This window comes from Panthera pardus, unplaced genomic scaffold (assembly GCF_024362965.1).
Source record: "Panthera pardus isolate Hobbes unplaced genomic scaffold, ASM2436296v1 HiC_scaffold_8, whole genome shotgun sequence".
Taxonomy (NCBI): domain Eukaryota; kingdom Metazoa; phylum Chordata; class Mammalia; order Carnivora; family Felidae; genus Panthera; species Panthera pardus.
In genome coordinates, this window is record NW_026527013.1 from 5,641,078 (window position 1) to 5,656,435 (window position 15,358).

Sequence of the window (15,358 nt, forward strand, 5' to 3'; positions counted from 1 at the left end):
CTCGCGAGACCCGGAGGGTTTTCCCAGCAGCCCCCACGGTAGAGACGTCACCGGCGCCCTTCAGCGCAGACGGAAGATGGCGTCCGCTACTCGCTTCGTCCAGCGGCTGCGGAACTGGGCGTCCGGGGTGCGCGGGGCGAGAAGGGCCGAGTGGGGCGGGGCGGGGGGCTGTGGGTTCAGTGCTCCTCGGACCCGCTCCCGCTAGTCCCCTTCCCCCTGCACCCTTGGGCCTGACGCTGTTAGTGCTGAGATTCTCCTAGACTAGAACCAGTGTCTCAGCGCGGAGCCCCCAACTCCTTCGGCCGACACACCCACCTCCACCCCAGCCCTCGACCCATTCAGGCCTGAGGTCTGCCTAATCCCAGACCTTCTTAGCCCTGTATCTTGTGGCCCAGGCCTTAGCTCTCCTTATCTCCTCCAGGACTCATACCCCTGTACCAAACTGTTCATCTCCGACGTTCCCTTCTCCATCCCTGGGATGCCCCTGCTCCCTCGCCCTCTCCTTTCCTGAGGTGCCCTGCAAGCTGACCTTCCTCTCCTCCCACAGCAAGACTTGCAGGCGAAGTTGCAGCTGCGCTACCAGGAGATCTCCAAGCGGTGAGCAAGCCCCGCTCGCTGCCCATACACCGGCTCTGTCCTGTTATTCTCACGTCAAGAACAAAATCCGTATTCCTTTAGACCCCTGGAGTGCTGGGCCGGAATCCTGCCTCCGGTCCCTGGCAGTCCGTGGAGGCAGAGGTTTGATTTTAACTTACCTGTACTCCGAGCGGGCTGCTCGTGGAACAGTCGGGTTGGGCGTGAATTCAGAGTGGATCGTGTAGCTGTGCAGTCTTTCGTGTGGCCCTGCCAGTTAGTGTTATCACCCCCAAACTACAAATGAAAAGATTTAAGGCTCAGAGAGGATATGTCATTTGCTTAAAGTCACTTAGAAGCTTGAAAATGACAGCTGAGATTTGAACCCAGAAGTGTCTTGATTCCAAACTCATTTATGTCCAAAAATTACTTGATATTTACAAGCCCCTGATGGGCTCTCAGAGATAACAGCACCAACAAGAAAAGTTACTATTCTCGTTCCTTTTGTGGAGCTCAAGTTCTAGGAAGAGAAAAAGGTGGTAGGGAAACAAACGCAACAGGTAAAAAACATTTTGGAATGCTCTGAATGAATGAATGAATGAATGACAAAATGAATTAGAATAAGCTGGAGGGTGGCAATCTCATGTCAGGTGGTCAGGAAAGGTCTTTTTTCTGGGATTGACGTGTGAGCTACCTGAAGGAGAAGGAGCCAAAGGGTAATTATTGAAAGAACATTCTGGGGGCGCCTGGGTAGCTCGGTCGGTTGAGCGTCCGACTTCGGCTCAGGTCACGATCTCGTGGTCCGTGAGTTCGAGCCCCGCGTCAGGCTCTGGGCTGATGGCTCAGAGCCTGGAGCCTGCTTCCGATTCTGTGTCTCCCTCTCTCTCTGCCCCTCCCCCGTTCATGCTCTGTCTCTCTCTGTCTCAAAAATAAATAAATGTTAAAAAAAAAAAATTAAAAAAGAAAAGAAAAGAAAAGAAAGAACATTCTGACAGAGGGAACAGTATGCGCCAAGCCTGTTGAGGCTGGACAAAGCCAGAAGGAGGAAGGAGGCCAGGGTGGCTGGAACACAGTGAGGAAAGGAAGAGAGAGCAGTATATAGGAAGTCAGGGGAGCTGGCAAAGGTAAGGGAGCCAGTGAGGATTAGCACAAAAGGAAAAAAAAATAGCATTAGAATAACCAAGTTCATGTGGATGCCTGCATGTTGTAACTGATTCCAGATATCAGAAGTTTTGAGTTGCTGCTCTATCTAGGGTCGTTGGTGCCAGTTGAGGAAAAGGTTTTAAAAAATTTCCAACTTCTTGAGGATAATGGCGCCTCCTAGTGATGTATGTGGGTCTTTCCATTGGGCCCTGGTTCTTACCTTTCTGCTAGGTGGTGGAAAGTGATGGCCATCCACATCCACCAGGGGCCGTCTGGACTCCAGGGGTGAAGCAAATTCTAGCTGCCACACAGGATATTGCTTTTTTATTTTTGTTTTTATTTTTAAGTAATCTCTACACCCAAAATGGGGCTCGAACTCACAACCCCGAGATCAAGAGTCACATGCCCTATGCTCTACCAGCAGACAGCCAGCCGCCCCAGGATATAGCTTTTAATATTAAATTTGTAAACTTCCTTTTTATTCTTATTTCTCATTAAAAAAAATTTCAATTTTTACTCTTTTGAGACAGAGAGAGCGAGTATGTGCGCATGAGCAGTGGAGGGGCAGAGAGAGGGAGAGAAACCTAGGCAGGCGCCCTCTCATTTTTTTTTTTTTTTAATTTTTTTTTTTTTAACGTTTATTTATTTTTGGGACAGAGAGAGACAGAGCATGAACTGGGGAGGGGCAGAGAGAGAGGGAGACACAGAATCGGAAGCAGGCTCCAGGCTCCGAGCCATCAGCCCAGAGCCTGACGCGGGGCTCGAACTCATGGACCGTGAGCCTCTCATTTTTTTACACAATGGTTATCACTTGTTTTAAGAAAGTCTTAAGTCCTGGGGCACCTGGGTGGCTCAGTTGGTTGAGTGTCTGACTTCAGCTCGGGTCATGATCTCGTGGTTTGTGGGTTCGAGCCCCACATTGGGCTCTGTGCTGACAGCTTAGAGCCTGGATCCTGCTTCGGATTCTGTGTCTCTGCCCCTCCCCCACTTGTGCTCTGTCTGTCTCTCTGTCTCTCACAAATAAATAAATGTAAAAAAAAAAAGAAAGAAAAAAGAAAGAAAATTTTAAGTCTTGGGGCACCCATGTGGCTCAGTCCATTAAGTGACTCTTGATTTTGGCTCAGGTCATGATGTCACTCTTCATGAGATCAGGCCCCGAGTCAGGCTCTGCACTGACAGCATGGAGCCTGCTTGGGATTCTCTCTCTCCTTCCCTCTGCCCCTCCCCTGCTTGTTCACTTTCTCTCTCTCTCTCTCTCTCTCTCTCAAGATAAATAAGTAAACCTAAAAAAAAGGTTTAAAAAAAAGAAAAACTTAAGTCCTGGCAAAACACCAAACAAGTTATTTTAAAACTCCATGATTTTATGATTTCTCCTATCTTTTCTGCCTTTCTCCTCTGCTGCATTTTCCAGGGAAGCTTCTTTTTTGTTTTGAGGTTAGCATTTCCTTTTCAGGCATGTGGCTTCTTTGTAAATTCACCCCAGGTTTTAGCCCAGCCCAGGACAGAGCTCTATTCACTCACCCACCGTCCCCCCCATCCCCCCCCCCCCCCCCACTCCAGCTTTGGCTGTAGCTGTGGCTACCAGGAGGTGGCAGGAAATTCGGAGACCTCAGAGGACAAGGTGCTCTTTGAGTAATAAGCCTTGATCCCAGCAGGGTTTTCCAGAGAGTTCCTGAGATGACTGGAAACCCAAGAGTTCTGTAGTCTGGCTTTTGGGACAAAGACCTTCAGAAGAAGCTACGTCTGGGGCTATTGCCCAAGCATTTATACACTAGGACCACTGGACACGAGGTGGGCAGAAGCTCAGACTCTGACCCCTTCGTTTCCTGAGCACCGGCAGGCAGAAGAGAGGCCAGATGCAAACTTCGGGCCATGGTGGGGTGGGAACAGGTCTGGGTGTCCAGTCTGGGCCACCCCCTTCCCTGGGAAGCTTCAGAAAATGTCCTCTGTATCGGTCACATTTGGGGCATACCCGGCCTTGCCTTCTAGCACCTTCCCATCCATAGCAGAGGTTGCTACCTGCCTTAGGGCCTTGGGTCCTCCTTAGCCATACATCCACGACAGTGTGCCAGGGGGATCCCCTGGCCTGTGGCCTGGTGACTGAGGCCCATGCCAGCCTCACCGGGCCATAAGAGTGACTTTCTGCTAGCTTCAGTGCTCATGTTCTTTTCCCTCAGAACTCAGCCTCCTCCCCAGCTCCCCGTGGGCCCCAGCCACAAGCTCTCCAGCAACTACTACTGCACTCGCGATGGCCGCCGGGAAGCTGCGCCACCATCAGTCGTCATGTCCTCGCAGAAGGTACTGGCGTCGGGCAAGCCTGCAGAGAGGTGAGGACCTCACTGCCTTCCTGAAACCAGTTCTTCCTCTTGCTTGTGCTGTTCAAGATGCCCACGTATGGAGCGTGAAGCGTGTCAGGAACTGTGCTGCGGGGGCTTTTCACGGGAGAGCTCTTCGAATCCCACCCACCCCAGCCCAGGGAAGGGGGTAGGGCCTCAGCCAGGGGTGCGATTCCTGCAAAGCACATGAAGCTTCAGGGTCCCTTCAGTTGCTCTGGGAGAAGCCCGGATACTGTTTTTGTAACTGTGTATTTTTTTTTTAATTGAGGCGTAATTGGCATATAACATTATATTATTTTTGTAATTTTGTATTTTGTTACAACTGAGGCATAATTGAAATCTGCGTGCAGGGGTACAACACGAAGATCTGATACTTGTGTACATTTGAAATGAGCGCCACAGTAAGTCTGGTTACCATCCGTCACCTCACGTAGTTACACGTTTTTTTTCTTGTGATGAGAACCTTTAAGAGCCACTCTTAGCGGCTTTCAAATATGCAATCTAGTGTTATTAACTAAAGTCACCATGCGGTACCTCACATCCCCAGGACTTACTTTATAATGGGAAGTTTGTACCTTTTGAACCCCCTTTACGCGTTTCTTTTTTTATTAAAAAAAAATTTTTTTTTTAATGTTTATTTATTTTTGAGAGAGACAGAGACAGGACGCGAGGGGGTTAGGGGCAGAGAGAGAGGGAGACACAGAATCTGAAACAGGCTCCAGGCTCTGAGCTGTCAGCACAGAGCCCGATGTGGGGCTCAAACCCATGAACTGTGAGATCATAACCTGAGCTGAAGTCGGACACTCAACCCACTGAGCCACCCAGGTGCCCCCGCTTTACGCATTTCATCCCCGCCCCCCACCTGCCTGCTGCCTCTGGTGACCACCAATATGTTCTTTTTATCTGTATCTTTTTTCATTTTTTTTGTTTCGTTTTTAGATTCCGCACATAAGTGACATCCTATAGTACTTGTCTTTGTCTGACATATTTCACTTAGCAGAGTACTCTCAGAGTCCATCCATATTGTTGCAAATGGAGACATTCATTTTTATGGCTGAATGGTATTCCATTCTGTGTATATGCGTGTGTGTGTATGTATATGTATATATGCACACACACCATATTTTCTTCATACTCTTCTTAAAGAATTATGTAAATTTCAGGCCCCTTAAAACTCAGTTTTGTCCCTGGCCTCAGGCGCCTTCTCTTAAATAAATGGGGCCATAATATCTACTGTAGGGAATTTATTTTAGTCCATTCGGGTGGCTATGGCAATATCATAGAGTGGGGTGGCTTATAAACAACAGAAACTTATGTTTCTCATAGTTCTGGAGGCTGGGAAGTCCGAGATCAAGGTGCTGGTAGGTTCCATGTCTGGTGAGGGTATCTTCCTGGCTCATAGATGGCATTTTCTTGGTATGTCCTCACATGGTCGAAGGGGTAATGGGTGTCTAGGGTCTCTTACAAGGGTACTAACTCCATTCATGAGAGCTCCTCCCTTATGACCTAGTCACCTCTCAAGTGCTCTACCTCCAAAGGCCATCACACCGAAGGCGGGGATTTCAATATATGAATTTGGGAGAAACAAAACATTCAATTTGTAGCAGAGTTATTATGAGGATTAATTTCCATAATTAACATTTGTAAGGTTTTAGGATGGAGTCAATGCCCTGCCTGCCTACTAATCACAAGTTAGGCGGTGACGGCCCTGTTGCAGAAGAGGAAATTGAGGCACAGAGAGGCCAGTTGAGCTGCCTGAGTCACACAGCCAGTGGGTAGCAGAAGCAGGATTTCAAAGCCGTTTGCCCAGACCCTAAGTGCTGTCTGGTCTCTACAGCCAATTCACTGTGTGGTCTGAAGCCAACCCTTCATGCCTTCTTGAGCCTCATTTTCTTCATCTGTAAAATGGGGATGGTGGGCTTGCAGTATGACAAGGTCTGGAAGGTGATGAGGCCAGGACGGGCCTGCTGTATAGTTAGAACTCAGTGAATGGCCTGGGTCGTGGTTCTTATTATCTTCTGACTCACCGGAGTCCCACACCAGACTGTGGCAAACCACCCTATTCCCCCCATACCTCCTCACCTGCCCCTGGGATGCCTGCATCTCCTAGGGAGGCTGATTCTGCCTCTTCTACTTCCTTCAGGTTCCTGGGAGACTGGGCGGCCCTGGAATCCCTGCTCCTGGGAGGCTCATCCACGAGAGCCTGCCTGCCTGCCTGCCTGCCTCCTCTCCCTTTTTGCTCACCGTGTGTGCAAGCCTCCCAGTCCTAGGCACCAGGGGCTTGGGTCGGGAGGCACTTGCCTTGGAGTTGTGGCCACAGTGTCTCCTTAGGGCTCACTCTGGGGCAGACGGGGTATTTTTAAAATAATTTTTTTTTTTTTAATGTTTATTTATTTTTGAAGGAGAGAGAGACACAGTGTGGGGGGGGGGGGGGCAGAGAGAGAGAGGGAAACACAGACTCCGAAGGAGGCTCCAGGCTCCAAGCCGTCAGCACAGAGCCCAAGCGGGTCTCGAACTCACGGACCGTGAGATCATGACCTGAGCTGCATTCGGACGCTCAACTGACTGAGCCACCCAGGCGCCCCTGGATGGGGTATTTTTTAATCGCACTTGACCCTCAGCCCCATTGGACTGCGGCCAGGGCCTGGTCTTAGCGCTGTGCTGGGGCATGTGCAGTGCCTGCCGTGGAGCAAGCGTGCAGTGCCTGAGGGAGGAAAGAGCAGTGGGCACGCGGCACCTGATCGCCTGACCCTTTACCAGTGTCCTGTTTGGGGGCAACCGGAATGGGGTGCTCGTCCACCCTGGGGCCGCAGGTGGGAAGGGGTGCTGGGGAAGGAGCCCAGCTATTCAGGGCTGGCTTTGAGCTCAGGAGCCAGGGCAGGCCGACGGGGGGTTCACACGGGGCTTGGGCAGGAAGGGGGCTGGCCAGTTCCCAGCAAGGGTTGGCTGACCTTTTGGGGGACCCCAGTGAAGGAGTTTGGGCCTCTGGAGCACCCTCACTCTGGCCTCAGACCCACAGTCTCGGCAGGCATGTTCCTGCTGGGCGCAGGTGTGAGCTACCCCAAATCCATGCCCGCTGCTCTGTGGAGACCCGACCCTAACCCAAATCCGTTTTCCTCTCCAGCTCAGCTGCCGCTGTCACTGAGAAGAAGGCCGTGTCGCCAGCTCCTCCCATAAAGAGGTGGGAGCTGTCCAAGGACCAGCCTTACCTGTGACTGCACCCTGGGGCACCTGGCCCGGCCCTCAGGGCCACCTGAGGGCTTCCCCTCCTTGTATTCCCTCTGGGGAGACCGTGACCTAATTTATGACAAATACACCCTGCTCTCCGGTGTCACTTCTGTTTTTACTTTCGAAGCTACACACGCCTTCCGTGGATTTCCCAGTGAAGCTGGTGCTGAATCTCTGAACTCTGTCAGCACTCCAGGAGCAGGGGTGGGATGGTGGTTCTTGAGCTTCGGGGTAACACGCCGTCACCGGGCACAGGTCAGATGACACAGGGTCCAGGGGCAGGGCATCTAGAGTTGTCACCATCCCTTCCCTGAAGGCCTGGCTAACATAGCAGTGGGGTGGGTTCCAGGGCCTCTGGGTGTTTGGGGGGCACCGACTGAGGGACAGCGAGACCGAGCACAAACTCGCCATTAAGTACGTCAAGAGCTCCCGCAGCAGTTGCTTCTGGGGCCACGGGCCAGTACCCTCCCACCACATGCCCCCTTCTGACCTTGACCGCCTTGAACTCCTGGGGTGGCGGAGAAAAGCTGGGCAACTCACAGGAAGGCTTGACTGGGGGCAGGCGAGGAGAGGCCTCCCCGAGCCAGAAACCCTTTCTGCACAGGCCCTGGGGAGGAAGGTGGAGTCAGCCTAGGGGAAGAAGGGGGGGTTGGTCCTAAGAGGAATGAGCAGTTGTGTGGAAGCCAGAAAAGAAGTAGCCCAAGTCCGGCTGCCCTGTGGAAGAACCCCACAACCCTTCCGTAGGGTAAGATCGGGTTGTTGAGAATGCCGTGTTCTCTGGAAGCATAGAGCAAGGCAGGGAAGGGGAACCGTCCCAGACAGGAGGTATGTAGGGAGCCCCAGCGTGGACGACACAAATGATAAATGCTCGAGGGAAGAAAACTGTGGCTGAAGCCAGGGAAGGCTTTCTAGAGGAGGTGGGATTCTAACTGGAGCAAAGGGGGAGTCTGATTCAGGAAGAAGATCAGGAAGGAGAGGAAGGCTGGGCAGTGTGTCCCGAGGCCACTGGGTAGGCAGCCCTGAGGGCTTCCACAGAGGCAGGCTTTTAGGACACAGACTTGAAGTTTGGCAAGGGAGTGGGGGTGGGAAAGAAGCCTGACACCTCACCTTCCTGCCTGCTAGGTGCTGTCGTAAATGCTATCTGATCTCAGCTCCTTCCTGGAGCTATCCTGTGAGGTCATCGCTGTTGCCATACTCCCTGGACAGAAAAATAGGAACGGAAGGACCAGGAACTCGCTCAGGCTCACTGAACTGTGGCTTGAACCTGACAGGAGTCTGTGCCCAGCTGCTACAAATGGATGGCTTCTTCAGCTGTTATCCCTGCACCCCGGAGCCCTCTCGCCAGGAAGCCAAGCCTCAACTCTGGGGAATCTGGGAGGTTTTGAAACAACGACAACAAAAAACCCCAACATATGTTACATGCTCCAAAAGCAGCTAAAACCTTCAACATTTTCTCATACTGAATCATGCCAACAACCCGCAGAGCCCCTTGTAGGAAAATCTGGATGCTTTAGTGTTGCTTCATGGGAAACGGGGGCGGGGTAAATGCTTGCACCCCTGTCAACGCTGAGGTTCTGCTGGCAGTCCAACATGTTGCTTCTTCTGAAGGCAGAGCTGTAGATAAAATATTTATTTTCAAGACAACACAGCAGCTGATTGGATAGGAAGCCGGCAGACGGTTTGTATTTTCTGTGCCTTCTGGGTGAGCATGACCAGAGATAGCCCAAGGGCTGCCTTTGCGGATCTTGTTCCGGAAGAAAAACCCCCCCATCTCTGGAGGAGCTGGGCTATGAAGACCGAATGAAGCGTGGTGGCCGTGAGTGAGCACACGCGTCTGGCCTAAGTGATCTTGGTGGCCATCTCTGTGGTTCCCAGAGTCAGCTGAGCGGGAGTGACCTCCCAGTAGGCACAGGTGACCTGGCTTTCCATTGTGAGCTCAGGTTCACACACTTAACCTATCCCTTCATGAATTCTCGCCCTATCTGATCCCCCGCCTCACCGCGGAGTCCATGCCTTTACAGGGACATCCAGGTGCGAGGACAGGACCCATGATAGAAGCCGGGCACTGGAAGCGTTTTATTCATTTATTCACGAAATATTTAAGAGCCTACTATTGTGGCAGACCCTTCTAGGCACTGAGGATACAGCGAGCAACCCAGCATTCCAGTCCTACCGCTGACTTAGTAGTCGCCAGACCCTAAACTAGAGTATAGAAAGGCCGGAGAGAGAGGCTGCCATATTAAGTATGATAGTTGGACAGTCACATTTGCTGTAGGATGCATGCGAAACATTTAATGTTGAGTAGACCCGACAAGTTCCTTTACATCCCCATTAGCTTTTAACTTCGGGTGGACCCAACACCTTTCGTCATACCTTGTCACTGAGAAAAGTGTGTTAGAGCCTCAAATCGTGGGTGTCCCCATATTCGGACATTTACGGTGATCTTAGCCGCGGGCGCCGCGAGGACCTGGGGGCGTGGGCCCCGCCCCCGTCCGCTGCGCGCGTGCGCTGGGATAAAAGCGAGGCCGGCCCGCGCGCGCCCAGTGCCAGGGCAGGGGCGGTGCGGCGAGCGGCTGCATGGCGCGGGGCGGAGCCCGGCGGACAGCGGCCCTGGGTCTGGTGCTGCGGCTGCTGCTCGGCTTCGGACTGGGCCTGGAGGCCGCCCCGACCCCAGTCCCGATCCCGTTCTTGGCCCACAGCCCAGGTGAGAGCTCTGCGCAGCCCGCGCGCGTGCCCCTCGGCGGTCCGACCCCACCCCGCGCGCGCCGGCGGCTCCTCGCCATTGGCTGTTTCGCTGGTCTGTCCCGGACACTCCCCCGGCACGTGGCTCGGGACTCCAGTGTGCCGTGAACCTGGCCTTTGAGAGCGAGCCGTCCCCAGCTGGGGACCCTCGCCTGGGTGGCTCTGCCTGCCTTTAACTACTCTGTTTCTACCCTGCCCACACCCCACTCCTGCTCGGCTTTGTCGGACCCCTTTGTCACGTCCAAGCCGACCTTCAGCCCAGCGTGGGCAGGAAGGCTTTTTGCAGGCGCCGGTTGTCCGACCTCTAGCCGTGCGTAGCCAGTCACCTGGCGCCTCTGGGAGCGGCTGCGCCTCCTAAATCCTCGCCAGACCCTGAGGCCATGTGGCTGAGCTTCCTGGGCCACCAGGCCCCCGCTCTCCCCATCTCTGCACCTTCCTTTTCTGGCCTTAGAGAAGGAAGGGTTTTCCTCCCTCCCTGTCACCCCCAGGCCCCTGGACACATGCGCCTGGGCCTAAGTGATCTTGGTGGCCCTCTCTGAGCTTCCCAGAGTCAGTTTGGCAGGGAGTGACCTTCCTGTAGGCACAGGTGACCCCGGCTTTCAGCCTTGAGCGCAGATTCACGCACTTAACCCATTCCTACCTGAGCTCTCACCTTATCTGTCCCCCGCCTCACCCAGGAGTCCCTACCTTTATAGGCTAAATCTTCCTGGTTCCTTTAAGGAGGCAGGACTCCCCTTAACCAAGTTCCAAACCCCACAACAAGTGGTTTCCTCTCCTCAGGACACTGAAGTGGGAACTCCTAGCAAACCCCTTTTACAGGGGAGGAAACTGAGTCACTGGTCGTTTCCCCTCCTGTCTGACCCCACGAGGCCTGGTCTGCTGTGCTCTGCCTCCCATTTTCCAGGAAGGCCAAACACTCCAGGGAGGGAGGTGGGGGGTCGGCAGGGCCGAGAGCGGCCGGGCCTGGAAAGGAAGCCTCGCCCAGGGGCTGCCAGACCCCCAGGGGCAGGGAAGGAAGCTGGCTCCAGGTTGGCCACAGCTCTTCCGGGCTCCACCACGCTTGGGGACTGTGTGGGCCACAGGTACCTTTGGGCCTGGAGGCCTGTGGAGCACTGGGTTTGGAGGCCGAGGCCCGTGAGTAAAGGTAGGGTTGGCAAGAAGGGCAGGATCGGATGGGGTGGGACCAGGCTGGGTCCAGGCCAGGTATTTGTCACCTGCCCTACTGCACCTGGGAGGGGAGCCTTCAAGGCCATTCCCTTCCTCCGTCACTCAGACTCCCTCCTGCTGGCCCTGGCTCCAGGCCCTTCTGTGCTGCTCCAGCAGGTCAGCATGCAGCCTGAGCCTCACTGCCTAGGGTCCCGGACAGCCCAGATCTCGTCCGGACGCGGCCTGGACCCTTGTGGGACCTGCATCCACTTATTGTCAGCTGCTGCCCTGGACTTGTGGTTACAAGGTCCTGGCCCTGATCTCCGCTGAGCCTCCTTACCATCCGTGTGGATACCAGTTTGAGCACAGTTGTTCTGAGAGGCAGGTAGAGCTTCAGGCATCCGAGAGTCTCAGGAAACCCCTCCCAGGAAAGCAGCTGAGATCTAAAGGTTGGGGAGCAATCACCAGTTGCAAAGTGGGGGCAGGAAAGGGTGCACTGGACCAAGGAACAGCACAGGCAAAGGCCCGGAGGGGGAAACAAGCCAGGCCTCTTGGAGAACCTCGGGAAGGCCAGGACAGAGGGTGCTGGATGAGGAAGAAGAATGAGGGTGAGGTCCAGGAAGCATTTTGTGCTGGGCCAGGCACTGGGGCCACACGGGAAAAATAGTGATTTGGTGCGAGAGGGTCAGGGGACCAGGGCACGATTTTGAGCAGAGGGGAGGCAAGGGTGGGTGATGGAATGATGGGCTTCTGTGAGGTCTCCAGTGTCCCGAGGGGGTGGGGCCTGGCTAGGAGGTGGCACATTTCAGACGGGGAAAGTGGTCGGATCTGGGCGGAATTTAGGAGGTTAGTGGACAGGCCCTGGTGATGAAGCAGGTCCTCTGCCCAGGGCCTCAGTTTCCCCTGTGCTAAGTAGGTGGGATACAACCTGCCCTGCTGACCCTGACCATGGGTGGGTCACAGATGGCCCCTACCCGAGCCTGTTTAACCATGGATCTTGGAGACACGCCTGGTAGACTGTTGGATCAGGGAGACCTGGGCTCAAACGTCGAAGCTGCCACCAGCTCGGCAGCCTGGGACCTTATCTCTCCTGGGTGTCTTCTGCACCATGGCGGGGGGGGGGGGGGGGGGGCAGTAGGACCTTTCCTGTGAACTGCTCCGCTGCAAGCCTCACACGTAGTGGGTCCTCAGCAAACGGTGGCCACCAGGGGCATTCCAGCGCCCTGGGACCTGGCCGGTCTCCTGGTGGTCAGTCTGTAACGTTGTGTCCCTGGCGGAGGCCAAGATTCGGGCCTCCCAGACCCGACTTGTGTGCGTCTTGCAGGCTCGTGCCCGCCCACCAATTTCCAGTGCCGCACCAGTGGCTTCTGTGTGCCCCTCCCTCTGCGTTGCGACGGCGACAAGGACTGTCCGGATGGCAGCGATGAGGAGGAGTGTGGTGAGTCGCAGCGCCCCTGGGGGCGGGGCTTGAGGAGGCGGAGCCGCAGGGAGGGGAGGTGCTTGTGGAAGGGGCGGGGCTTTCAGGCTGGCACGATGGGGCGGGGCCCGAGGGTGGACAGGGCTTACAGGGTCGCCGGATTGAGAAGAGGTGGGTTTCCTGGGAGGTGGGCTTAGTGGGGCCTTGGGAGGAGGGGCTTTCAGGGAGTCCGGTCCTTGGAAGGCGAAGCGAACAGGGAGACATCTTCAGGGTGGGTGGGTTTTACAGGGTCGCCTGTTTCTGGAAGGCAGGGCTCACCGGAGGCCGGGTGGAGGAGAGTACCCCAGCTCTCTTGGGTGGGTGTTTGGGACCTGACTGACCCTGCACCTCAGGCATCAAGCCTTGCGCCCGGGACGGACAGTGCCTGCCGCCCACTGGCAGCCCCTGCCCTTGTGACAGCATCGATGACTGCCCAGATGGCTTCGACCACACCGTTCACAACTGCAGTCGCCAGCCCTGCCCGGCCGGGGAGCTTCGCTGCCTGTGGGGCAGTGCCTGCATCCCCCGCACCTGGCTCTGCGATGGCCATCCCGACTGCCCTGCCTCCAGCGACGAGCTTGGCTGTGGTGGGTGCCCTGCGACCCCAGCGTGCCTGCGGGGGTGGGGAGGGCCGGGCGTTAGATAAGGACACCTTCCGGCGGGTGACCAGGCTTGGGGTGTGGACACTCGGGTCTTCTGCGCGCCTGCATCCCCATGGGGGCAGCGGTGCTCACTGACCTCACTCATCCTGGGTTGGGAGATGATGCGCCCCAAGGTCCCTCCAGGCATTTGGGACACGTGTAGTCCCTCCCTGCCCCTCATGCCCTCAGCGCCGACTCCCCAGCTACTGAATGCCTGGACTTCTTGCAGGAACTGAGACGCCCCAGGAAGGGAATGCCACAGCCATGGGGACCCCTGTGGCCCCGGGCACTGTCACCGATCTTGGGAATGCCACCGCCACCTCGTCTGGGGACCAGGACTCAGTCCAGTCTGGAAACCGAAGTGCTTGTGGGGTTATTGCCGCAGCCGGTAGGAAGACCGGGCCCTCCCGCTCCTGGGGGCAAGGGAAGGCTTGGGGAAGGGACGGGCTGGGCCGCAGACCCCCCTTCCCGGTGTGGGGGCTGTCACTGACTCCTGTCCGTCTGCCCCCCACAGTGGTGCTGAGCGCAGGTCTGGCTGCCATCTCCCTGTTCGTGTTGTCCCGGCTCTGGGCCCGGGGGCGCCTGAACCAGCTGGGGCTGCTGATGGTCGTGAAGGAGTCCCTGCTGCTGTCGGAGAGGAAGAGCTCGCTGCTCTGAGGACGAGCTGCTGCCACCACGTCTCCCGGGCCCTGGGCACGGCCACTGCGGGCACATCAGCCCTTGGACGTGGCTTCTTCTGGCCATGCAGCACCGTGGACCTGAGCTCCTGCAGATGTGGCCCTGGAGGTCGCGGGCACCTGGACCCTCGCCCCAGATGCAGGAAGCCTGGCCCGGGAGCACATCACAGCCGGAACCTAGGGGCTGGCCCCAAGCTGCTCCGGGGGATGGCCCCAACTAGACACTCCTGCTGCCTCTGTCTGAGGGTGGTGATTAAAGTTACTTCACATCCTCCGCCTGCCTCTAGGCTTCTGTCTCCCTCTGCCCGGGCAGCTCTGTTACAGCCCCTACTCCATAGTGGAGTGTCCTGAGAGGGTGGGACTCGGGGACCCAGCCCCGGGTGCTCCCTCGGCCACTCTGCCTCTGGCTTTCTGGGATCCAGAGCAGGTGGCAGTGGGGCTGGGGCAGCCGGGTGGTCTGCATCACCCGCAGGCTCCCGCACAGAGGAGCGGGGCTTAGGCAGGGCCTCCGGGAGTCCTGGGCGACCGCCATCCATCATGGCTTCTTCCTCCTGGAGGTGTAAGCTGGGCACCTCAGGGTTGGTCTGGGCTCCACTCAGTTTTAAAATGTAGGAATGTGTGTGAGTAGGGGAGGGGCAGAGAGAGAGGGGGGGAGAGAGAGAGAATCCCAAGCAGGCTCTGCACTGTCGGCACAGAGTCTGATGTGGGTGTTGAACCCACAAACCGTGAGATCATGACCTGCGCTGAAACCAAGAGTGGGGCGCTTAGCCATCTGAGCCACCCAGGCACCCCAAAAGCGTAGGTTTTATTATCGTGCAGGTATGGTGTGGCCGATGGAACGGGAGACTGCCCTTCAAAAGATGAACAGTTCCCAAAAGGAGGCAGAACACCAGGGCCACACGGGGAAGGAGGCCTCAGCGTCCCGAGGGAGCTGGAGGAGAATGTGGGCAAGAATCTTTATTGTGGCTCCCGTGGGCAGGGGTGGGTGAGGCGGGGTAAGCGGGCCTGGGATTGGCTAGTTTGAGTAATGTCAGCGGGCTCTGGGGTAGGTGCTGTCTGTCACACAGGTCCCAGGCTATTGGCAGTGATGCCATGGGCTAGGAACGTCTGGGGCAGCCGCCTGGGGGGCCCGTGCTGTGCCCCGTGAGCCCCCACAGGCATTTGCCGTCCGCAGCCAGTGCTGTCGCTGGGCCGGCCCCCGTGGCTCACCTTATGATCGCAGGGCACACTTCAGCAAAGACTGTCCAGGAACTTGGAGGAAAGGGGGGTGATGACTCAAGTCCTGGAGGGAACGCGGGCCCACACAACGAGATCACGGGTAAAGAGAGAGTGTGGAGTGGGGGCTCTGCCTTTCTTAGGGTCCCAGGTGGGGGTGCCCAGGGTTTTATGGGGTCACCGTTACTGGTGAATTGAATG

General features: G+C 56.1%; 3 protein-coding genes across 11 annotated transcripts in view; 2 read left to right on the top strand and 1 right to left on the bottom strand.

The window, feature by feature from the left end:
- Nucleotides 1-15,358, bottom strand: part of HNRNPM (heterogeneous nuclear ribonucleoprotein M) — a 297,886-nt gene that overhangs the window by 126,196 nt on the left and 156,332 nt on the right. The window lies entirely within an intron of this gene.
- On the top strand, nt 22-7,386 carry NDUFA7 (NADH:ubiquinone oxidoreductase subunit A7). The gene is made up of 4 exons (XM_019427941.2): nt 22-127; nt 548-597; nt 3,894-4,043; nt 7,177-7,386. The coding sequence occupies exons 1-4, from the start codon at nt 77-79 to the stop codon at nt 7,265-7,267; spliced, it is 342 nt and encodes a 113-aa protein (XP_019283486.2). The 5' UTR covers nt 22-76; the 3' UTR covers nt 7,268-7,386.
- CD320 (CD320 molecule) lies at nt 9,790-14,216 on the top strand. Its single transcript, XM_019427939.2, has 5 exons — nt 9,790-9,984; nt 12,493-12,606; nt 12,978-13,211; nt 13,495-13,653; nt 13,780-14,216. The coding sequence occupies exons 1-5, from the start codon at nt 9,858-9,860 to the stop codon at nt 13,920-13,922; spliced, it is 777 nt and encodes a 258-aa protein (XP_019283484.2). The 5' UTR covers nt 9,790-9,857; the 3' UTR covers nt 13,923-14,216.